General features: G+C 37.6%; 2 protein-coding genes across 3 annotated transcripts in view; one reads left to right on the forward strand and one right to left on the reverse strand.

Moving 5' to 3' along the window:
• The window catches only part of LOC109383988 (zinc finger protein 106-like), a 58,366-nt gene extending 39,018 nt beyond the window's left edge, over nt 1-19,348 (reverse strand). The window contains exons 1-3 of the mRNA XM_019644868.1: nt 19,215-19,348; nt 8,372-8,457; nt 4,313-4,374 (exon numbers count right to left, since the gene is read on the reverse strand). Coding sequence (XP_019500413.1) covers nt 4,313-4,374; nt 8,372-8,425 — 116 coding nt within the window. The 5' untranslated portion in view covers nt 8,426-8,457; nt 19,215-19,348. The remainder of the gene's footprint in view (nt 1-4,312; nt 4,375-8,371; nt 8,458-19,214) is intronic.
• Nucleotides 19,349-21,334: 1,986 nt separating this feature from the next.
• SNAP23 (synaptosome associated protein 23) overlaps nt 21,335-26,237 on the forward strand; it is a 31,695-nt gene continuing 26,792 nt past the window's right edge. The window contains exons 1-2 of one of the 2 annotated variants that reach the window (XM_019645089.1): nt 21,335-21,635; nt 22,348-22,465. In XM_019645089.1, coding sequence (XP_019500634.1) covers nt 21,509-21,635; nt 22,348-22,465 — 245 coding nt within the window. In that variant the 5' untranslated portion in view covers nt 21,335-21,508. The remainder of the gene's footprint in view (nt 21,636-22,347; nt 22,466-26,237) is intronic. The other variant, XM_019645090.1, reaches the window with a different exon arrangement.

The raw sequence follows: 26,237 nt of genomic DNA on the forward strand, positions 1-26,237 counted from the left end.
AATAAGTATCAGAGTTATCTCTTTCAACTAACCCAACTCTACATTTCTTAGACTGCATTAATGTGAACACTTAGATCAAGCCATTCTCTTGCTTAAAAACCTCTAGCTGGCTCTTCCTAAGGCAGGAATCCTTGATTTAACTTCATTATGATCCATGGAAAAGTACGAAGGAATGAAAACATGTTTCAAACCAAAGTAGTAAAAGACAAGCCCAAAAGACTTAAAATGGCAAAATGATGAGACATTGCAAGACAGGTCTGCTGCTCCACCGAAGGCTGACACCTCTGAGTGTCCGTTGATTTCACACCTTCTCAATTTCCCATCTCCCTTCCATCTAAAGTAACCATAAGAAATTTTTGTTTATTGACAATTTGTATAAACCCTGGTCTAAATTTTTAAAACTAGAGGGCCAAGGTTTTTTTTACTTTTGTTAAAGGCAGCAGATATATTATTAAACATGATATAAAATTTTGTTAGTGATTTTTTTCCATCACTAACAAAAATCCTATATAGGGAAAAAAAACCTTCACCTCAGCCTACTGGATGGATCATAATCGAACCCCTCAGTCTGGCATTCAACATTGTTTATCAACTCTCTTCACTTAAATTACAAATTAAGCATAGAGAAAAAAATTCCTTGATATTTAAGCTAGCAGCACTAGTTTGAAAGCAAAGGCTAAAGGCAAGAAAAAGCCAAAAAAAAAAAAAAAATGAGACAGCCAACTTACAGCCAATTTCCCTAAAACACAGGTAAATTCTTTCAGTTCTTAAAAATGTCTGTTCTTTCTTTGTGCAACATCCCCACCTTGTGGACATCTAGGATATTGTTAATAGCATCCATTTCGGCTGGACTGAACTTTTCACAAGCATAGGCAGCAACAGAATTCAGGTACATGTAATGCTGTCTCCTTAGCTATCCTTAGCTAATTACAAAGTAGTATAATATGAAATAACATAAATTTTAAAGTATACCCTCTATAACTGGATACTAACTACATTTCTCTTTATTATCTACTTTTGAATATCCTCAAATTCTGGGTAGAGGTTTTCATAATACAGTTACTGGCTTTATGAGGTAGTAATGAGAAAGAAGCCAGTGGAATCAAGCTATGGTTTAAGAAAGAAGCATAAATAAGACAACATTAAAAGCTTTTACCCATCTATAAATTTCACAGGATGTCTCTAAAAAAATAATCAGTCATAAAGCCTCTCAGATGCTCTCTCTTCTATTATTACCTTTTTTGAGCTGTACACAATGTGGCACAATATGCATTTTCGTTCTCGTACCATAGTGACCAGATCTGAAGCACTCAACGTCACACCTGCAATGAGGAAGTAACATTTAGTAACCTGTTTCCCCAGATGTCTTCTTAGATTCATCTTAACATAGCCAAAAACACAAGTCTTACATCTCCCTCACCTCCATCCACCCCCCCNAGAGTGCAATGATAATACCAACATGGGCCAGTGAAGCGACATCCTCCACAACTAGACTGAAGAACAAAAAGGACAGCAACTTGTCTGTTCCCTTTCCTTGATTCCCCAACGCTGTTTCCCTCCCCCAGTTCCCCAATTAAAAAAAACCAAAAAACAGAAACCCCTAACATTTTTCTTATAAATGAAATCTAGTTTAAAAAATTAAATAAATAAAGATAAGCTTTACAAGAAACTTCAAAACGAGAAGAGAATCCATGTTTATCCAGGAAAAGAACAGGCGAGGTAAATCACATCTCTTGAAAATCCCAACATGTCTGTGTCTGAAGCCAAGCAAATTACCTGCTCTACACACAATACGCATCATGCTTTCACAGATGGTGTTCAAAAAACCACAAAAGCAAGCAGCAAATTAATATTTTAATGATCCTATTTTTCAGTTCTTTATTAATAACTAGTTAAAATACTTATTGCTTTGTATAAATATAAAAACTAACTGTTGGAGAAAAAGTACTGCTTTACTTCTTGACTAATAAAGGCAAAAATTTCCCCCAGGGTGTTCAGAGAAGGGCCCAAATTAGCTTCATCCTGTTACCACCACACAATTTCCTCTCATGTGTGAAAGGCAAAGCCTTCAGATATTCTGCCCATAAGCTTTTCTTTATTAAGCTTGCTCTAACTATACCGCGACAGCTGGTTGATAAATAAAGGTTTGTGCCTTTTTAATAGCATCTATCTGTAGAAACTACTTACAGGGCACACATATGAACAAGCATATTAGGAAAAAATAGGGAAAGGCTCCAGATGTCCACAACTGTGAACCAAATAAGACAAATTACTTCTCAATAAAGCTTGCATTCAAAGCTTTAAAAATGTGCTCTTTACATTTTTAACCAGATCACAAGTAAAAATTATAGTGCTACAAATATAAAGAGAAACAGAAAGCCAGTATTTAAACATGAAATCCAGAGGAAATAGTCACAAACTGATGATAGGAAGGAAAAGGAATAATGACTGATAACTGTTTCTTCTTGTGGTACAAATTAGTGATGACAATTTGTCCCTACAGTCAATACTCCAAGTAAGTAAATGATTTGGAATTTCGTTTGTTTTTTATAGTTTTGTCAGCTCTTTTTCCTTCCTACCTGCTTGCCTTTTCCCTAATAATTTGTTACAGGCCAGAAAACCATATAAAACTTGTTAGCACCGTATCCGAAAAAATTAGTAAATAAGTACTAAAGTGCTCTCCTCTAAATGAAACGAGTTTGGTTGCTAAAGCTCACATTTATATTGCCAGTTCAGAGGCTTCTAATACTTTCTCCCTAATTATCTGACTAATGCTCCAAATAACTGAAAATGGTAGACAAAAGCCCCATGGCACAGTTAAGTTGATGGGTGGAAAGAGAGGAAAAACAAGTTACGGAACAACTATAATATGGAATGTGGTTGAGTTATGTTAATAAGACAAAACAAAATGTGTGTACAGCTAAATATAAATCTATGTATACACACAGAAAAAGGTTTGGGTAGGATATACACCAAACTGTTAGGAGTTGGGGCTGGAGGAAGGCAGATTAGATGACTTTTACATTTTTTACTTTTTATGATTCTGTACTGATTATAAACATGAAACTAAAGTAACCAAAAATTTTTTTAAATGTTTTAAATAGCTGATTAGTGATCTTTGAATAAAACAAGGCATTAGTCTTGGAATAAAATGGGCTTCTCTCCTAATGACTAGATTTACTTGACTTAATTTGTTTTGTTTGATTTTATAATATAGCCGGGTGGCAGGTAAATAGCCAAGAATAAGGTGAATTCCAGAAGGAAGTCTGTTGGAAATGGGATTAAGTAATTAAAATATCTCACATATAATCAAAGATTGACTGTATTTCATAGGATTCCAATGATAATGAGTTAAAGATCATATATAGTCAAGGTATTATAAGGACTCTCCACACTATATCTGAGTGAAGACCTCTTTCACACTGCTGCGAAGAACTAACCTTGACACAGTAAGGGACTGAGACCATGAAAAAATTCTATTAATATGCTAAACAGTTGCAGAAAGTTTAATAACATATTAATTCAACCACACAATCTAAAACTGTACTATTTAAAATACAGATAAAATATAGATAACTTCAAATGACTTAGATTGGCATCCTGATCAACGCTTATAACTATTATGCACTGAATAAAATATAATTAATATTTGTCAGTTTCCCAATGTTTCTGTGTTTCAAAGTCACAGAAGTCAAAACATCAAAAAAGGAACGAACCATAGATGTGTGTGTGGGGGGGGCGGGGGAAGGCAAGACATGGACTATACACATATGCTCCATTTAATTTTTTAAAGGTGCTTACTTATTAGATTTTCTTTCCTTAAACATCTCAAGCTTTACATCACAAAATAGCATCGTTAAATACTGAAGGTTTGCACTTTGAGTATATTTACACTAATGAGGTTCAGTGCTCTCTAGCAGACTTTGGGCTTCTCAGACTATTCCAGCAATACTAAAGGTTTACTGCACGCAATGCTTTGTAACACTGCTGAGGCAATAATATGAAATGTCCTAGTTGCTGGGCTGGTGTGTAGAATGACAAAGCTCACTAATGAGAGAATCAGCTCATCCCGACACACCTTTGTTGTCATCTGCTTGCTAGAGCTGCTGTGAATTCTACACATCTGAGATGCACAAAGATTTATGCTTTTTGAATGCCAAAAGTAAATCTGTACTTGCTATTAATTCTAAAAGATAGTTCTATACCATAACACAATATTCATTTATGAAGGATTACTGTAAAAAGAGCAGACAGGTCTCAGCACTCAGATACCCCACATTCACAAGTTCATGGAAGACAGCCGTTCCCATACCTGCCCTTCAGGTTCTCAAGTTCCCTGTGATGCAACATGCTCCGTATGTGTTCGTCCATCTCCTTCAAAATTAAAGAAAGCAGATTAAACTAAGGGGATTGCTTTGGGGAAAAAATTCCTGTGTTCCTGTTCAATCAACAATTGGGACTTAAGCTTCTTGTGTCAAAGGGTTTGTTGTGGTTACTATTCTCAATTCAATATTGAAATCGGTCCCTTATTAAATTCTTTAGCTATGTTTGTGACATATTTTATCTTTAAATGAGGAAACTGTTAAGAAAGACCTATTTAAGTGGCTTTCCAACAAGGCTAGAAAGTACAATATATTGCTTCTAGGAGGCAAACACTTTAAGATAAACTATGTGGGCTAAATTCTATCCCAATATAAGGAACTTACTAAATTTTATTTTTAAAAAAACCCAACTCTCTGAAATCATATATAACCTCAACTATTTGACAACTTTTCTCCACACTCTTTTTCCCCACTCAACCAAGAGTTTCTCAAGATTAAGTTACAACTCTTACTCATGACTTGGCTGGGGCCTGGCATAATAGTTGTATCTGTTGAATTAACAGATGGATACATAAGTTCTAGATCAAAGTTACAGGTAGAACAGAACCTCTCTATGATTGACCAGCAAGATTTTAAAACTTCTTTGAACACAGCTACTCAATATGTCTTCGTCTCCACTGCCCACTCCCCCTAACTGATTTGTTTGGTTCTAATGAAAAGTTTGAAAATTTAGGGTCTCTCCTCCCTCGACCCCACCCTTCGTGGGAAGAAAACTAAAAATGTGGGGAAGAGCTTCCACTTAAAAATATGTGCACATACATGCACACACCTCAACAAACTCAAAAAGCTATAAATGTCTATCCCTATGTCACGCCAAAGCATATATAGCCAGCATGCCATAATTAGAGAAGGGCTATTTACATTTATGATAAAAGGGCTACTACAATTGTTGAGTATTACTATATAACTATGCCCTGTGCTTAAGTGCCTCAAACATTTTCATATGTGAACTGCAAAACACAGCTGAGGGAGTATTATTAACTTCATACAGACACAAGCATGCAGAGAAGCTAACTCATTCACCAAATATTTCTCAAGAACAGAGCTAGGCACTGAAGGGGTAAGGGTGAAAATATACCCAATCTTGCCCTCTCAGAGTCACAGATAATCAAGTGGTCAAACTAGGACTCAAAAACCCTGGCCGATCTGACACCAACACCAGTGTTTCAAATACCATGCCATGTCGTAAGCATCTTGTGGATTGAGACTTGTCATTATATAGTTTGTCAAAAACCATACAGTAACCCAACAACCTAGTCTTATTTTAAGTTATCTACTATAGTGTAACAAACAGGGTTGTGATTCAAAACACTTCTTTACTTTAAATGGAAATTTTACTGAGGATGACCATCATTTCCTTCCTATCACTATAAATGCTTCATTTGGAACGGGCAGCTTTACCTGTGACACCTTCTAGCTACAACTGCTTGGCCACTAACTAGAATACTTACAGAACTGAAAACTGAGTTGAGTTAGTGACATAACATAGAATGAAAAAAATTCATAAACAATACATAACACCTACTCCAATCCCTATGCTTCCTGTTGTTCAGTTTTTCCTTGGATTAGATTCACATATGCCAAATACCCTTTTCTTGAGTTAAATTTAAGTGGGTTCTGTTTCTTGCGATGAAACCATTCCTGACCAAAATAGTATTCACTAAAACGGGTTATTTTCTCATATAAAAACCAATTCTATATTCTATTTCAATTATAAAAATGTTATCATTCAAAATTAGTTTTAACGTGACTTTGGATTGTCTAAAACACTTCATAAACCTTTTCCTAAATTTACATGCAAAATTCTCTCCTATCATCCTCCAAGGAATGAATGCAAATAGTGAGACAACTGAGCTCTCAAAATAACTGGTAAAGATCCACAGGCACAGGATGAAAGTAATAGCCCCAAATGCATACCCGCTTAGTTACCAAGCTTCTGTTTAGCTCCTTTTCTATTAATCAGTATTATATTTTTAAAAAGGGAAAGAAGGGGGAAAAAGGATTTGGTGGCTGACCAAATTTGGAAAACACTGAACAATATAAAAAAATCTTTTTTAATATTTATAACTCCGGTTTCTCAGTCTTTCATAAGTTAATGAGCACGAGGATACTCAGGGACGTAGTATATGTACAGCTCATACTGAAGTCACCCTAGATTAGGGGTCAGCAAACTGTGGCTCGCGAGCCACACGTGGCTCTTTGGGTACGTACATGTGTCTCTGAAGTAAAATTGAAAATGAAAATAAAACTATCATAGTTTCATTTATAAAATTTTTAAAGGATATTATTCATATAATGGTGATTTCATTTGTTTTATGGCTCTCGAATAATTTTTAAATTGTTTTGAGGGATAGGGTTGGCTCTTGTTTCAAAAGTTTGCCGACCCCTGGTCTAGCTCCTTTTCTCCTCCACGGTGTAGCTGGAAAAACCAAGGTTATACTATTGGGGTTGTCGGAAAAGTCATGACGTATTTTTTCTATGTTTTTCGTTGCAAAAATGTGTCATGACTTTTCCGACAATCCAATAGTTTAGGAAACTAGAAGAGAGCACTGCTTCAACATAAGTTGTTCACGATCTATCTAAAAATAAGTATCAGAGGGCCGGCCGAGTGGCTCAGTTGGTTAAGAGCTTGCTCAAGAGTTTGAGCTCTGAGCAACAGCAGTTCAAGTCCAGCCCGAGCTGAGCAGCCGCTGAGCTGCCAACAGGTAGCAGGATGGCTCAGCTAAAAAAAATAAATAAATAAAAAAAATAAAAATAAGTATCAGAGTTATCTCTTTCAACTAACCCAACTCTACATTTCTTAGACTGCATTAATGTGAACACTTAGATCAAGCCATTCTCTTGCTTAAAAACCTCTAGCTGGCTCTTCCTAAGGCAGGAATCCTTGATTTAACTTCATTATGATCCATGGAAAAGTACGAAGGAATGAAAACATGTTTCAAACCAAAGTAGTAAAAGACAAGCCCAAAAGACTTAAAATGGCAAAATGATGAGACATTGCAAGACAGGTCTGCTGCTCCACCGAAGGCTGACACCTCTGAGTGTCCGTTGATTTCACACCTTCTCAATTTCCCATCTCCCTTCCATCTAAAGTAACCATAAGAAATTTTTGTTTATTGACAATTTGTATAAACCCTGGTCTAAATTTTTAAAACTAGAGGGCCAAGGTTTTTTTTACTTTTGTTAAAGGCAGCAGATATATTATTAAACATGATATAAAATTTTGTTAGTGATTTTTTTCCATCACTAACAAAAATCCTATATAGGGAAAAAAAACCTTCACCTCAGCCTACTGGATGGATCATAATCGAACCCCTCAGTCTGGCATTCAACATTGTTTATCAACTCTCTTCACTTAAATTACAAATTAAGCATAGAGAAAAAAATTCCTTGATATTTAAGCTAGCAGCACTAGTTTGAAAGCAAAGGCTAAAGGCAAGAAAAAGCCAAAAAAAAAAAAAAAATGAGACAGCCAACTTACAGCCAATTTCCCTAAAACACAGGTAAATTCTTTCAGTTCTTAAAAATGTCTGTTCTTTCTTTGTGCAACATCCCCACCTTGTGGACATCTAGGATATTGTTAATAGCATCCATTTCGGCTGGACTGAACTTTTCACAAGCATAGGCAGCAACAGAATTCAGGTACATGTAATGCTGTCTCCTTAGCTATCCTTAGCTAATTACAAAGTAGTATAATATGAAATAACATAAATTTTAAAGTATACCCTCTATAACTGGATACTAACTACATTTCTCTTTATTATCTACTTTTGAATATCCTCAAATTCTGGGTAGAGGTTTTCATAATACAGTTACTGGCTTTATGAGGTAGTAATGAGAAAGAAGCCAGTGGAATCAAGCTATGGTTTAAGAAAGAAGCATAAATAAGACAACATTAAAAGCTTTTACCCATCTATAAATTTCACAGGATGTCTCTAAAAAAATAATCAGTCATAAAGCCTCTCAGATGCTCTCTCTTCTATTATTACCTTTTTTGAGCTGTACACAATGTGGCACAATATGCATTTTCGTTCTCGTACCATAGTGACCAGATCTGAAGCACTCAACGTCACACCTGCAATGAGGAAGTAACATTTAGTAACCTGTTTCCCCAGATGTCTTCTTAGATTCATCTTAACATAGCCAAAAACACAAGTCTTACATCTCCCTCACCTCCATCCACCCCCCCCCCCCCCGCACCCCCGTCTTCTCATCTTGGTAAAGGAAAATTCCAGTTTTCCAAGTACCTAGGGCAAAAACTTTGTTAGTCACCCTTGGTCCCTTTTTCTCACCCCATATCCACTCACCAGAAAATCGTGTCAGTCCCACCTCGAAATATACCCCAAATCCAATCATTCCTCACTGCTTAGCATATCTATCATTTCACATGGCACTACTGCCTTGACTTCCTACTTCTACTCTTATCCTCTTAGTCTATTGTCAAAACAGTAGCCAGAGATTCTCAGAACAGGATCCTTTTAAAATTCAAGTCAGATCACTGAGCTCCTCTGCTCAGAATCCTTCAATAATCTTCCCATCTCACTCACAGAAGACCCGAAGTCCATTTCTCACTTACCCTCTGACTCCATAAGCTACCATGCTCCCTCTATCCCTCCGCCCCAGTCACATGGCCCTCCCTGCTGTTCCTTGATCACACCAGGAATTCTACCTTAAGGCTCCGTCTGTATTTCCTGTTCCCTTTGCCTGCAATATTCTTCCGGAAGATGTCTATATGGTGCTCGTGGCTCACTCTCTCATGCTGCCTCATCAAGGAGGCCTCACCTAATCTCCTACGGAATAATGTACTTTCTGCCCCCCTCCCACATTTCCTCTATCCCCCTATTAACCTGCTTACGTTTTTATTGTTTAATAGCACTGTGGTAGATTGTTCCCACAGATGGTCACAGCATTATCTCCCACTCCATGTGCTCTTTCGCAATGTGATCTTGTCATCACTGCCCATCAAAAGGTGGAGTCTATTTTCCCTCCCCAGTGACCTGTTTGGGCCAATAAAATGTGGTGGAAGTGACAATATAATTTCTGAGACTGGGCCTTTAAAAAGCTGCAGCTTCTGCCTTTGCACTGTTTGAACACTCCCTCTTGAAACCCAGCCATCATGCTGTGAAAGCCTAAGCCACAAGGAGAGGCCAAGGGAAAAAAACTGACGCCTCAGCTGAGCACCCAAGCAACAACCAGAACCATCCAACAGCCACGTTGGGTGAGTGAACCATGTCAAGTGTTCCAGGCCCAGCTGCTAATGAGGGACCCCAAGAGAGACCAGTTAATTATGCAGATGAGCCCCGTTCAAACCACTGAACTACTGGGTTGTTGGAAAAGTCATGATGCATTTTTGCAATGAAAAACATAGAAAAAAATACGTCTAGACTTTTCCAACAACCCAATATAAGAAACAATAAAATCATCGTTTTTGAGCCAATAAATTTGGGGTAGTTGGTTCCACAGCAAGAGATATCTGAAACAAGCATCTTTTACTGCCTGGCATAGTATATATTTGTTATTTTCTATTTACCCCATTTAAAAGTTAAGTTCCATGAGAACAGGGACTTTGTATATTTTGTTCACTAGTACAGGTCTAGCACTCAGAGTGTCTCGCACACTGCTGGTAATCCATAAGTATTTGTTAAATTGTTCCAAATGAAACTACCTTGAATTACTACATGTGAGATAGAGAGAGCTGAGTAAACACTGGGGTTTGGATTAAGACCAGAGAGTTTCTATTTTATAATTCCTTAGCACTAGCATACTTTCCTCTTGAGTCGCGTAGGATACTCTCTACGTGAGAATTTAATCCCACTCCCCAGGTAGCATTGCTTTCCCCTACACAAACACACAGACACAGACACACATACACATACACACACACACACACACACACACACACACTCCTCGCTCTAATAAATATATCTGCTTCCTTATCTGGCTTCAGTCTTTGGAGGACTTAAAACTATGAGCTAATGAAATTACAAACTATCCTAATCTAATCTGTAGCTCCTAGACAACATGGCAGAAGTGCCAGTGAGAAGAGGCCTAAGGTTCTCTACTTCTCTTGGTCACTCAGCAGTTTCCTTGCTATTGCAACCCATTTCATACCACTACTTAATGGCTAAAAAAATTTTATTCAGTAACGAAGTGCAAAACACCAAAATAAGAGGATAGGTAAAAAAGCTGAATGTCAGGGCCGGCTGAGTGGCTCAGTTGGTTAAGAGCTCGCTCAAGAGTTTGAGCTCTGAGCAACAGCGGTTCGAGTCAGCCCGAGCTGAGCAGCCGCTGAGCTGCCAACAGGTGGCAGGATGGCTCAGCTAAAAAAAAAAAAAAAAAAAAAGCTGAATGTCAACTAGATAAGAAAACAAAGAAATACACCTGTATGGATAGGTACAGTATTATCTATGTTTTCAGTATTGCTAATAATCTAAATCTCAAAATAAACATAAATCACTCTGGTGCTAGGCCTCACAGCACAATTCTCTTAATTCCCTTATACCCTAACATTTACTTCAATGTTAATTACTATTTACATGCAGTATTTTGTTATTTCATTCAACAAGCATTTACTGAGCATCAAGCACTGTTCTAAAAGTTGAGGAAAAGAGTAGTAAAGATACGTCCAGAAATGTTCTTAATACTGCTTCAAGTTATTAACTATCGAAACCAAAACAGGAACAAAAAACTTAGAAGCAATAAAATCAATGAAAAAGTGTGACTTTCAGGGGATTAGAAAGCATAAATTAGTAACTACAATATCATCACAAGAATATGACACAGTTTGGGGAATATAATCAATAAAGTTGTAAAGATTTTGTAGGGTATCAGATGGGCACGTCTTGTTAGGGAGACCACTTCATGGACGGTGTAGAGGCCTGATCACTGCACTGTACACCTGAAGCTGAAGCGGAATACTAGAGTATGTCAACTATAATTTAATACATATATATAGTCACAGGATGTGGAGTATAGTATAGGGAATAGAGTCAATGGAATTGTAATAGATATGTATGATGTCAGAGGGGCAATAGATGGGGGAGGGGGGTTATCCCTTTGTGAAGGGTGACGTGTATAACTATTACATTGTTTTGTATACCTGAAACTAATAATAAAAAAAATTTTAAAAACCTTAAAGTTAGCACCTGGTCTACATTAACACTTAGAATAAACAAATAAAAGGGGAAAAAAACGTATGACTTTTTGGGACAAGTAATAGCAGTTATTGTGGAGTTTTCATATATTTACTCAACTGAGAACTATGCACTAAAATACAAACTGTGTTTCTATGTAATAAAGCCAAAGACATCAACTCCAAGTACATGGATAAAGCCATATAATAAAAATATTCTCTATCAACCTTTTAAGCAAGATTCCCTCTTTTTATTTATTTTTCCTTTCACAAGCTCCATGTTTCTAATCCTCATGTATTAAGTCAATTCATTTTCACTTTTATAAGAAATCAAAAAGTATCACTGCTAGCAAAGTATTTAATCAATAAGGAAGGCCTAGTATTTAAACACTGAGCTGATATGATTCCAGCCAAAGGCAATGGAGATTTAATTTGTATGTCCTTAAAATGAGTAATATATGATTCACTATTTCTGAAATACTAAATTAGCTCACAAAGTGCTTGAGAGGTTACATTATACAAGTCAAGTAAGTGGAAACAATTCAACTACTGCTGTCCTCACTTTAACCACCTTACATTTCCCCCCATATCTTTTAAATATACCCACCATGAAATCTTTCAAATTTTCTCAAATAAACTATGAGAAACATTGGTGATATTTCTTAGTTGTAATAGCCTAAAAAATCGTATAATACATATCTTTTCTCAACATCCTAATTACTTATACTGTCAGTACAATTACCCAAAACATATTATTGATATTTTTCTTTCAGATTCCCATTTGTAGACACCAAGTCCTGACAAATTTCTGTTTTTCATTTTTGTTATCTATTCTTTAGTGTGATAAACTTGCATGGCTTTACATCTGTTCTTCTCCCTTCACTCCACAGTTCTAGTCACTAATGTTTCGTACCTTGACTCCCACCGCCAATATATAATAAGCAAGTTCTAAATTCAAGCAGTGTATGAGAACCACCCACACAGCTTATTAATACAAAGAAATACAGTTGTGCAGGCAGAGTAGAACTATTGCATTAGAATCTCCAGAGACTGCATTCTGTACTTTATTATGCTCTCCCCATCTTTCTACAGGGTAGCTCCTCAAAAGTGACTTAAATTGGTCAGCAAAACAGCCTTCCAAACAACCACTACCTCATAACACTGTAATCCATCTCAAACATCAATGTCAGACTATTTCTCCAAATATTCACTACATAACTCAAGGCTGGAAAGCACCATTTAGTGTCAAAGAACTTTATTTGGAACGTTGTCACGTTATCCCATTTTACTGTTAATACAACCTGCAAAATAAGTAAGAACAGGCTGTTTGATGGTAGGTATGTCTGATCTCCCTGGCCTTACCATGAGGAAGCCATCTGTCTTTTCATAAACCTCTACCATTCATTACAATAAACCCAGCAGTACTTAAGATATTTGAACCCTGACTTAATTAAAGCCAACTCAGACAATATAGTGTCTTATTGTCATAAGACACTATACAACACTACAGGGACAAAAAAGCTTAATTACTGGTTTGGGTGGGGGTAGGGGTAATGGAGTGGTACTCAGATTAGAATCCCATTCTGAATTCTACAAGTGATTTTCTGTGCCTCTTCCTTAACCCTGACAGAAAAGTAATGGATTTCTGATGAGCAAGACAGAGCAAAAGAGAGACAGTGTGCAGTGATAGAACAAGTTTTGCCATTACCCCTAGGTTGCCCAGAAGGTTATGGAACAAAGATATGACTGGCACTTGAGAGGTGTCCTCACATCGCTGAATGGGCTGCCCCAAAAAGTTTCAAGGCTCCTTGCTAAGTTGACAACAGAGGTCAGGAAATATTTGGGGGCATATCAACCTATAACCATAACTTTGAAAGGTTTATTCTGGGTTGCTGTCCTATTTGCTAGTTCTGAATTTGTCTGGCTCCTGTTACCCAAGACGAAGCGATTGGTGGTTTCCTGCATTTGGTGTCTGACAGAGCATAAGCACAGCTCATAAACATTTTACTCACTTGCATTCCTACTTTTTATATTATCTGCCCTAACACCACGTTTAGCAGGAGTATATGTAGCAATCACTCTTTATTAGTAAGCATAGGAAGTAAACAAAGATAGGAAGTAAACAAAGATAGGAAGTTAAGGCTGTGACTCAGGAAAATGCATGAAATGTTGAGCCCCAGCAAATGAAGCTATTCATATCACCCATCACCAGGCAAGGAAATGGACAGGGCAGACCTTAAGTCAGAACTAGGACTACTGTTAAGTTCCAATTCCTTACTCAGTTCTGGAACTTGGCACGCATTATGTCCTAGAGGGAAAAATAACTGAGGAAGCAACTGGGATAACACCAACCCTAACAAAATGATAAAAATGTCAGCAAAAGTTATCATAAAACAGAGTAAGTCCTAAGCCCAAAGACAGCTTGTACAAACACTGTTTTAAAAGTATGACTTGGATAGCTTGCTGCATTTACTTAAACAGTTTAAAAATTTTGCATTCCTGTATTCAACGTATCATTTATATATATTTCCAAGCAATCCCCAAGATCCACATAGCAATTTAAAATTCTGTGGCAAGAACTATAATCACTATACGCTAAAGAATGAGCCTAGCTAACTGCCCAATATTCTTCTCAAACAGCTTTATTGTTCTCCATGCAGCTTGTTGCTAACAGCACATTCAATAATCTCCATCCACTCTATACAAGTCTGACTGAAATAGCAATCACCTTCATTATTTCATCTCCATTATAGAATCTTTTAAGTGCATGGTTGACTAGACCACAGTAATGGTGTAATACAGTAAAGCATTTTCTCTGGCAGTTTAATTGATGTTAATAGCTTTCTAAGTGCCTTTGTCCCCGTATTTTAAAAAATCATTAAGTCTCCAAAAAGGTCACCATATATTTTATTAGATTTTAGGGAGAATTTATGTGCTGCTAAAGTAGTAGTATTTGCAGATTTTGAAATCTGCAAGAGACTTCAACATCCTTGTAAATGTCAAAAGTCCAATGTTTACTAAAAGCTCACATGTGCATACTGCACATGTGGCAATGATATGCCCAAACATCTCAGCAAGGATGTACGCTTAGACAAAATTTGCTACTGTTCAAAAGTTCGGCATCCCAACAGCATGAAAAATATCGAAGTACACAAATTTACCTTGAAATCACCAGCCTACAAGGAATAGCTATATAATTTCCTCCTAAGTAGTCTCAGCACCCCCTCAAACTACTCTCGGGTAACCCTGAGCTTTCCTAATTCCTCAGACTGGACCATAAGTAATCTCTTTAAAATGCAAATCTGATCATAATATTCCCTTGCTTTTTTACCCAGTGCTGTATTTTGGAAAATTTCAAACACAGAAATACTAAAATAACTTTACAGTGACTACCCCGCATCCCGTTTCCCCCATACCTCTATACCCACCACCTAGATTCTACCATTAACTTTTTACTGTACACATACTTGCTCTATCAGATAACTATCCATCTATCCTTGGTCACTTAAGTCATTGATGTGTATTATGATTTGTTAATAGTTTGCCTAGAATTTTTTGGATCTATGTTCATAAGGCACACGGTTTTGTAATTTTCTTTTTAATCTGTAACATCTTTATCAGTTTTTGGTTAGTAGGGCTATACTGGCCTCTTGAAATGAGTTCAGAAATGTTTCCCCTTTGCCTGTTTTCTGAAAGTTTATATAAGATGGATGTTATTTCTTCTTTAAATACTTGACAGATTTCATCAGTGAAACCACTGCGGCCCTGACTTTTCTTTGTGGGAAGGTTTCTTTTTATCATTAATTCCATTTCTTTAACATATTCAGATTTTGTTTCAACTTGTGACAGTTTTAGTATGTTGCCGTTTTCAAGAAATTGTTCATTTATACTGGCAAATTTGTTGGCATAAAGTTGCTTATAATACCCCCTTATTATCCTATAGGATCGCTAGTGATAAATCCCTCTCATTCCCAATACTAGTAATTTGTGTTCTCTTTTTCATTATCAATCTACAGGTCTATCAATATTATTGATCTTTTCAAAGAACCAACTTCTGGCTTTATAATTTTATCTATTTTTTTGTCTTTATTTCATTGATTTATTCTGTCATTTTTATTATTTCTTTCCTTCTATCTACTTTGGGTTTATTTTGCTCTTCATTTACTAGCTTCTTAAGGTAAAACTTTAGGTCATTCATTGTCTTTAGACTTTTCTAAAATAGGTTTTCAGGCAATACACCTCTCTCAACACTGCAATAACTGCACTGTGTAAAATTTTTTTTACCACTTTTTAATAAATTATTTCTTTTAGAATAGTTTTAGATTTATAGAAAAATTGCAAAAATAATAGAGCACCCATATACCCATTAATATTTTGGGTATTAAGTCTCTGAAAGTTACTTTAACCTCCAGTTTCCCATATTATGTATATCTTAACATTAGTATAATTTGTATACTAATTTGTATAATAAAAAAACAACAACACTGACACATTAAATCCACATTTTTACCGAGTATCCTTTTTCTCTTCCAGGATCTCAATCAGAATACCACATTACATTTAATTATGTCTCCTTAGGCTCATCTTGACTATGACAGTTATCCCACAAGTTTTGATGTACTTTTATCATCCAGTTCAAAATACTTTCTAATTTCTCTTGTGATTTCTTTCTTGGTTCATAGATTTAGAAGTTTCACTGAATTTCCAAATATTTGTGGTGTTTTTTAGACATCTTGACTTCTACTTTAATGCCATTACAAAGAACATATATTCTGTATTATTTCAAGCCTTTCAAATTTGAGACTTGATTTACAGCCTAGTATCTGGTCTATGTGTACAGTTGGGGGGAAAGGCGTATTCTGTAGTTATTAGGCGGAAATCTAAACTGATTTTTTGTTTATCGGTTATTGAGAAGAGTTAAAGTCTCTATAATTGTTTTCTATTCCTTCCTTTAATTTGTATCAATTTTGCTTGATATATTTTGAAGCTCTGATATTAGGCACATACATATTTATGATTATGTCTTCCTGATGAATTGATTCTTTTATCATTATGAATTTAAAATGTAAAAGGTACAAAACAGCTTACATCTGAGCTGGTTTCAGGAGAGAAATACAATTTTACAATGGAAGACTCAGACTCACCACCTGAACCCACTCATCAATCTCAGAATCACTAATAGAGGAAAACTACTGTATACAGCATGGCCTATGGTATTGTACCCAAAGTGTGTAACCTGAATCCAATCAAGTGTTTAGCTCTACCTTCCAGGTTATAGTAACAAGTTAAATGATATCACTAAGAATCAATCAGCTAAATCCAGACAACTGACCAGATCTCTTCAAGTCATGATGATAAAAGGGAAAGGGGGAAAGAGAGAGAAAAGTAAACTATTCTTAGTTGAGATTTAAAAAGACTTCAAAAGACGTAACAGTCAAATGCAACGTATAGATTTGATTGGAAATTGGATTAAAAAAGTTTTAAAAAGGTGGGGACAATCTGTGGAAAATTCAAAGGACTGGGTATTAGATAACACAGAGGAATTACCATTGTTCGGTGTGGTTATGATATTTAGCTATGCAGTAAAATGTTACTTTTATTAGACACAGATATTAAAGTATTTAGAGGTGAAATGTCAGGAATGAGACAAAATATAAACAGATTTTAAAATCTGTGTGATCAACATACATGGGTTCAGTATGGTATTTTCTCTACTTTTCTGAATGCTTATAAGTTTTCATAATAAAAAATAAAACAAAAAAGCTCAGAGAAAATTATTCCCCTCCCACTCATGTTTCCCAGTCACCTCCAGTCAGTTACCAGTTTATGTATTCTTCAAGGTATATTCTATACATAATATGCAAATACATATATATTTTTAAAGCCACAAATGGTTGTACATTCTCTTTTGCACTTTTCCCCCCCACTTACTATTATACCTTGAAGATCACTCAATATTAGCACATAGAGGGTTGGCTCATTCTTTCTAACAAATACATAATTTCTTTAACCATTCCTCTATTGACAAAAACTTGGAAATCTCATTTCTTGGTTGTCTCTTTCAGGTTAAAAATTAAAGAAACAAATCTAATTGATTGTAAGATCTCAATTCGCGATTTAGCATGCCGGATGTGCAATTGTCTGCCTAGGTGCTCTTATTCACTGAGTACACAAATTAATCCCAAACTTCCCACTTAAACACTGCAGTTACAAATTTAAAAACACTCAACTGGTGTACTTCTCACTGAGCCATTTCTTGTCCCAGAACCAAGTCAGCCGGCATCTACCATTATTCCTTGCTTCTCTTGTACAGTAGCCTTCAAACTAAATGTGCTCTAACCTAGATGTACTATAATCACCAGTTTTTCCTTTTTAAATATCTTTATTTTAATCAAAGCAATTGGTTCTGAACTAACCTGATCAGACTCCTTCACATCTTCTACCTTCTTCCAAACCATTCTAAAGTTCTCTTCAGAAACCATCTAATAGTATCTTTAATTAAAGCCTTCTACCATTTTCTAGACACAGTAGTTAACTCTAGAAACTATAACTGTAATGTAGTTGCTTCTCAGCAGAAGTGCTTAGAATATCTAACTTGGTGCAGGGGGGCAGGGGTGGGGGGGGAGATAAGCTTGGTCACTGTATGTGAATTTCACCACTAAACTCTGGCTAAATTAGCTTGAGCAAATTACCATCAAACTCTTATCTGAAATGTGCTCCCAGAAACCACCTTCCATTACAATACCTCATTAATTTTTTGACCGATGCGAATGTATCGGCACATGTGTATGTAGTAACGTGCTTAATAAATCCTAGTTGACTCTAAATGTTATCTTCCATTGTTTCATTCTCCACCAAACTTGAGAACAGGGCTTAAAACAAATTTTAAGATTTTCCATGGGGTTTAGAACAGTATTAGGCTCTTAGTAAGTGCTCAAAAGTTCCTTTGGCTTGAGTTAATTCGGTATAAACCTAATTATGATGGACAAAGCACTCATTTGCTAGATAAAAGAACTTCCCTTAACTAGGAAGGCAGTCCGAAGTTGCTAAGAGCCATAGAAATCTGAAACTTCCCAACAAGATGACTTAATCTCAAAGACCCTCAACAGATGATGCTGACTCTCAAAGATGATCGAATTGAGCAGACTAAAGGGAGAGTGGGGTGCAAAGCATTTCCTCTCCATAATTATGCACCAAGATTCGAACTAAATATTAAACTGACACATAATAAAAACTCCATCATTAGTAGCTATTATTAAGACACATCCCGCTGGGAGAGAAGACCTTAGGAGGAACAAACAATGAGGCTGTCACACTCACAAGAGGTCGAAAGGTGTCCCTGGCCTAAAATCCGCAGGCCTTTAAGCACCTGGGTGTACGGACTCACTGTGGCACCGGGGGCCTAAGGAGGTCAGAGGCCTCCCCTAAAGGTCAAGGATCTGCAGCCACGTTTCCTACTGGGGTGGGGAGCAAGACTGGAACGGTCCCGCGAGAATCTGTATCCCGAAGCCAGAAACACCGCCTGCCCGTGAACCTGCGCAGGCTCTGGGAGAGGGGACCACCAGGTTGCCCGTGCGCCGCAGCCTGCAGGAGCAGAGACCTGGCCGCGCGTCCTGCAGCCCCAAACCTCCCTAAGAGACAGAACACCCGACCCTCGGGCTCCCATACGCCTCTACGCAGCCCAGCCCCTAGATACTCACCCTCACTACCGACTTACTCCATCAGGCCGCCGAGGCCCCGGCGGGGGAGCTCCCTGACGCCACCCCCTCAGATTTGGGTCCGGCGGCCCGCTCTGGGCCCGCTCCCCGCCGGGCACCGCCGCCGCCGCCGCCGCCAGCGCGCAGGCGCACACAGCGCCGTCGCGCACCCCTTTTTTTTTTTTCTTTGCCATACGCCTTTGTCAATAATCTAGCTTTATTTGAACACACGAGAGTGAACAACGGACACAGGGGAAAGAGGCTTTTCTCAAAAAGAAGGGAAGACAACCAAGACAGGCTGGCTTGCGAAAGACAATCCGCTGCATTGGACTCCTCCTGTGACCAGCCTCTCTGACTCCTTTTTCATTCTCTTTGCTATTTCCGGACCTCCCTCTTGGTCTTACTCTCTTCCTAAACCCCCACCATTCCATTTAATTGGAGGCAGCTGTTTCAGCTAAATTTCCAACCACCCCTTCCTTGAAAAACTTATTGAAGCTTAATGAAAGTTGCAAAAGCTTTAGAACAGACAGACCTGAGTTAAAATACTGACCTTGGTACTCATTTGTGACTTTGGATAAATTACAAGTTTTCTAGGAACCTCACTTTCCTCAGAGTTAAAATTAAGGTTAACATCTTATCTTTCAAGGTGTTGCTAGTTTTAAATGACATTACATAGGTCAAGTGCCTATCACAGAGCAGACAATCCATCAATACCTATGATTATATTCTTATTGAAACTGGGCCTGGTTGGCACCCCCATAGTAGAAGTCTCTCCACGTCCCTGGCCTCACCTTTCCTTGGCCCACCTATAGCTTAACAACAGATCATCCCCCTGTGGCTTGAGCTCAGAATGTCCCCTGTCCCACCCAGTTCCCTGGTTTAGAAAATTACCCTGAAACTTATTATTAATACCCTTAGGCTTATTGATTACAGTCCCAGTGGTCTACCAGGCTAATCCAATCATCATTCCTGGGTTGCTGGCTCCACCAGAGAATCACGTGGCCACAGGGAAGGCTCCATGGAGACCCCCAGAACCTTCATGTAGCCTCTGGAGAAAAGCCCAGATTTGCTTTAAAAATCCCAAGCCGGTGTGAGAAGGTAAGGCAGTTTTCGGAAGTGTTAACCGGCTGCCTTCTCAGACCACTGGTGCTCTGATAATAAATGCTTATTCTATGACCCAACTTCTGTGTAGATCTACAGGCAGCGCGAGCCCCTGACTCATCTGACCTTGGTTTCATTATCAATACCTACTGTATTTATATTTATTATTAAGCTTAGCCTATACCTCAAGATACTATTTTAGTGACTAAAACTAGTCAGATAAACCAAGTTACATTAAGGTTGATAATGGTGTGAAGGGTTACTCCTATATTATTGAGCTTCTAATAACATCTATGTTTAACAAGAACTTCAATGCCTCAAATCAAAGTAAGCAGCTCCCTCCAATTATATGTAAATTCAGACTGGCTTCTAGAGGATTGAGCAACTATTCCAATTCTGTATTTGTGACATCACAAGTCCTTGAAACATTCAAGGTCTGGGGTCTGCTGCTCATCCTACTCTCCATCAAAGGCATGCAATGGAAGAACTGCTTTACCCTGTAAGCTCAGGGCCATAGTCCAAGGAAAAGCTTATAGAAGACCAAGGTCAGCTGTTGGTGAACAACATCAAGGTAGATCGGGGTTTCACAACCTTGGCACTATTGACATTTTGGAGATAATTCTTGTGCTATTCTGTGCATTGTAGGTTATTTAGCAGCATCCCTGAACACTAGATGCCTCTGGTACCCCACCCCCTTACATTTTCCCCCATCCCCATCATCTTGACAATCAAAAATGTCTCCAGACATTGCTAAATGTCCCCTGGAGGGCAAAAATATTGCTGGTTGAGAAGAATGACATTACACCAGTGACCATCCCAACCCTAAATAAACACAACCATACATTTTCTCCAATTCTACCCTCAAGAAGTGATTACTGCTTGAGAAAGCTATGCAGGAAGGCATAAAACCATGAGTNTGTTAAGAGTCAGAAGGGTATTGTTTCAATAACCTTTATTATTTGAAACCAGCAATTGATGAAATTGTCAAGCCATGCACTAACGGGCCTTTTTTGTTTTTCCTATTGACAGTATTGGAATATGACAGGGAAGATCAATGCACCATGAGTTTGTGACTTAATTTTTTTTTTTTTGTGGGGGCGGGTTACTGTGTTAAAGTGTGTTGATTTGGGGATATTAATTTTCCCTGTAGCTGTACTCCTCTGAGAACTTAGGTTTCTAAATGATTCTTTCCTGCTATGTCAGGCCTTATAGTTTTTGTTTCTGTTATTTTTGCTATGTTTTGTTTTGCTATCAGCTCTTTTTCCTTCTTTCAGTCTCAGGATGCAGGAATCAAGACTATTACTATGCTGGATGAACAAGGGGGTGAGTTACAGTTATTGGCAGAAACTCTTGATTTGACTTACCATCAGATCAGTCACGTTAAAAATATCAAATCAGCCTTTGGGAGTGCCTTCCCTCTGTAAGATAAGAGTGATTTGTTTACTTCTTCTCATTTGAATTATATCATGTTTATTGCCTGTTAGAGGTGAGGGCAACAATGTCCAGTTGTATCCCAGGTATCTGTTAGGTGGTAGGACTTACTGTGTGCATTGTTCATATGTATATTAAACATGATATTCTTGCATCATTTTCAGGAATCAAGTTAAGTCCTTAAATAGGTGTAGAGTCAGGTGAGCTTGAAACATTCTGTTTGAGTTAGCCCTGAGCAATCTGGTTTTTATTAGTCTTATGACAGCCCTCGGGTTTTGAGCCTATTCAACGATAGAAATGCTGGGGATCTGGTCTGGTCACAGTGCACTTACTTTGGTTGCAAGGGTGATCTCTAAACAAACCCTCACATGCTTCTATTATACAAATTTCTTTAGAACAAATCTTGACACAATAAGAAGCCAGGTGCCTCAGGATCAGTATGTGAAAGATTGTTTTCATATTTGATAGTATGTGATACCTTCTGGCACTGATACAGTCTCTATGGTGTGTTATTGGTGGATTTGAGGTTGAAGTTTGCTGTTTTATAATAATACTTGGCACTGTAAATGTAACACAAAATGTAACTTCCACAACTTATTCTTAGAACAACTAAACCGCATAGAAGAAGGCATGGATCAAATAAATAAAGACATGAAAGAGGCAGAGAAGACTTTAACGGAACTCAACAAGTGCTGTGGCCTTTGTGTCTGCCCATGTAATAGGTGAGTTGATAAATCAGGATCTTTTAAAAATAAATTTAAAGTGAAAGCATCCTCCCTCCCTGCCTCCCAATAAGGTCAGAGGTGTGACTGGGCCTAAATAAAGAACTTTGTTAGATAAACTTAAGCTAGTTCTCCTTCGGGCAGATCAAGCTCTTCACGTAAATGGATAGATTCACTGAAATTTTTTTTTTTAAGATTTTTATTGGGGAGTTGGAGGAGGGGAACAGCATTTGGGAATCAGGGAAGGGGAACAGACAAGTTGCTGTCCCTTTGTTTTTCAGTCTAGTTGTGGAGGACATCGCTTCACTGGCCCATGTTGGTATTTATCATTGCGCTCTTCCCGGGTGAGNGTGTCCATTTTTTTCAGTGAAGACATATGGATCTCCTGCTGATTATGTTCTAAAACCTTTTTGTCTTTGTATTCCTTCTTCCCAGTAGTACCTTCATTTTCTGAATTAATGTAGATTGTTTCAGTTTCTAAATTACAAAAACAGCTGAAAACCATGACTACTCTGGTCTTTCTAGTTCATCTATTTAACTGTCTTTGAGTCTGTGGAGGAAATAAGATTTCACGATTCTATTGTAGAATGCATCTGGAATTTTGAAATGAGTCACCAGGAAGGGTGCTTAGCCTATTTTTTTGATATTCAGCAGTTCTTATATCATCTTATTTGTTAAGAGTAGGTGAATCCAGCAGTAAGACTATCAGACCGTGCGCTATCCTTAGTTTCAGAGTAGATCCATACTTGAACATTAAGTCTGTTCTTTACTGACTCAGTCCTTGGGCCAAATTACTTACTTAAACTGAGCCTTGGTTTCCCCATCTATAAAGTAGTATAACAGAGATAATGATATACTTACTATATACTTAGTAGGGTATATGACATATAGTAGGTACTCCATGAACATTTCTTCCTCCTCACTCCCCCCAAGGTTTATAATAGAAAGAAATTAAGAGTAAATTAGGCATCTTCTATCTAGTAAGTCCAAATGGACCATTGTGAGGGAGATAAGGTGTGAAAGCTGTGAGAAAAATTCTTTTCCTCTCAAAGGCACACAGTTAGCGTAGTATATTAAGTTCCTGGAGCATTGGAAAAATGACACAGATATTTAATCTATTAGGTTATATACACCTATGAAGACTGAGTTTAATGGCATCTTTGTGTCAAGTGATGTTTTATTTTCCTTCCCCTTCCCCTCCTCTAATTCTCTTTACTCCAACATTCTGGATAGCCTTTTCCTCATTCCATGAGAAAAACTACTGGAGATAATAAATATGAGTAAAGCTATGTAGCTAATTCTAGGTTGTACCCTGCCTGATGATACCTCTGAGCAGTTTAGTAAAAGCTAATAGCCTTGGAAGTATTCTTTATTTCTTTTTGTCCTTCCGCTTACAATTCTGCTTTGTCTCTCTTACTCCCATTTACTATAATCATGTGCTCAACACTCTTGAGAATCGGGAGTAGAGAAGTCCTAGGCAGCTATGTCCCGATGTCAGCCTGCCAAACATGTGAGAACTTCACAGAAGTCTGTTTCTTGTCTTGTGTGTCATCTACTCAGGAAAGAAAAAAAGTACTAGGCAGCACTTAGAATTCGCCGAAAAGAGTGTGTTCTTCAAAACGACTCCGTTGCCATGCCAGGAGTGACTCTTCATACCCACCTCTCAATTACGTCTGCTCTTTATGATAAGTAGAAAGCAGAACTCTTGGAATCTTTAGTTCTGACAGAGGTCAGTTTTGCATTCAAGCCTCTCTTTGAACCTACCTGGAGTTTTGTTTATTCTAGTAGTTATTTGCAGGCTTTGTGCTACTGTTATACGTAGCTTTGTTTTTAAGATCCAGTTAAATACTTTGAGAATATACCTTGTTATTCTACATATTTGTTGCTTCAGCACACATTTACTGGAGTACCAACTGTCAGATCCTGTTAGGTGTTAGAGATACAAATACATAACAAAACCCTTGCCCTCCAAGTGTTCAGTTTAGTACATTTCCAGTTAACTAGGCTCCCTGTTTGTCAGTAAGTGTACTCCGTGGCAGGATTTCTCAACCTCAGCATTTTGTATTTTGGGCCAGAGAATTCTTTGCTGTGGGGGGCTGTCCCAAAGAGCAGTATAGGATGTTTAGCAGCATCCCTGGCCTCTACCTACTAGATGCCAGTAACACTACCCCTCCCCACAACTTGTGACAATCAAAAATGTCTCCAGACACGTGAACCAGACTTTGTCTGTATCATTGACAAAGAGTTTTGGTAAAATTAGTTGTCAAAAATTTAATCTATCAAATGTAATGCAAACAACCTAGATCTGTCACACATTGCTTATTACTCCACGAGTCCACATACATAACAGAGTAGTGAATAACACCTACTTATGTTTTAGTTTGAATGTCTATGAGACATCTTTCTGAGTTACTGTGTATGGGAGAATAATCATTCCGTTTCTTAAGGACTTCACTAAAACAACACACAATGCAGTAATTGGAAAAGGAGAGTCTACTGTTAGTAAAAACCTTAGTTCTTTCTGGGCTCTTTGTATCAATATTACCCTTTTCTTGTTAAGAATGAAAATATTTCATTTTCTCCAATGAGTAGCCTGGACAACTGGCACATTTTTAGAATGTTTTCTGTGTTCTTCAGAAACATGACTTTGAATTCTGTTACATTACTAATGGAAGACTACCTAACAGCCTCCTTTACCTTATTACTTTTCCATAATCAAACAATGTATAACAAACTTGTACAACCAGAAATTCATTTTAATAGTCTCTTAAAGCTTGTCTTNCTGAGGCCTTACATTGTGGCACTTCTGTGATAGTCTAAAATCATAAATTTTTTAGAGTTGATCATGCTTGGATTTTGATTCCCAAATCAAAATCATGATAGATGTTTAATAATTATTATGAAAAATTATAATAGCTTTATTGAGCACTATATGACAGCCAAGGTTCTTTCTATATGCTTTGCATGAATTAACTCAGTCCTTATAACGGCATTTGAAGTAAGCATTATATTATCGTTTAATGAGAAAAGTGAATCACAGAGAAGTTAAGTAAGCAACAGTCAGGATTTGAAACCATTAGCCCTCCAAATATTGGGCACTTAACCACTACACTGCTTTGCCTTTGTATAAACAAGAATGCCACTCTTAATCTACTGTGAGGGGATATTCTTCTCCAGGGGCCTGAGTATTTATGTTCTCTATCTGTGACATCTGACTCCTGGTATCAGAATATTTGAGAAGCTAACCAGAAAGCTTCTAGGTGAGCTTGGAATCAGAGCCAAAATCTTGGGTGGTTTGGGTGACTATTTCATTCTGGCAAGGTGAAATGAAGCCTTGCCAGTCATCCCCACCTCATACTTAGTATCTCCCTGGCAGATACCATACTTATGTCTGCCAGATAGTATCTCTCTTTCCTGGAAAATGAATGCTGCATTCTTGAGCCTCTTTATCTTTCATATAGATCATCCCTTTTCTGTTGCCACAGCCTTTCTTTGAGACAGGGTCAGTATAATTGATTTTAATCACATCTAGATCTGCTTTCCCAGGATTATACCCTGGTCACTTTGAGTAAACTTTTGGAAGTTTCAAGGTTAACCAGAACTTGAAAACTAGGTGTTGGACATCAAGCGACTGAGGTATAATAGGTGCTTCCGTAAAACTGAAGTATAATTTTGGTCTTTTGGGTTCATGATTTTTGGTGGTACTTTCTCTTTGGTTTCTGTCTTGAATCATGTGTTTCAATGCTCTTTGAAACCAAGATGTTTAATAGAT

The sequence above is a fragment of the Hipposideros armiger genome, unplaced genomic scaffold, assembly GCF_001890085.2.
Source record: "Hipposideros armiger isolate ML-2016 unplaced genomic scaffold, ASM189008v1 scaffold_92, whole genome shotgun sequence".
Taxonomy (NCBI): Eukaryota; Metazoa; Chordata; class Mammalia; order Chiroptera; family Hipposideridae; genus Hipposideros; species Hipposideros armiger.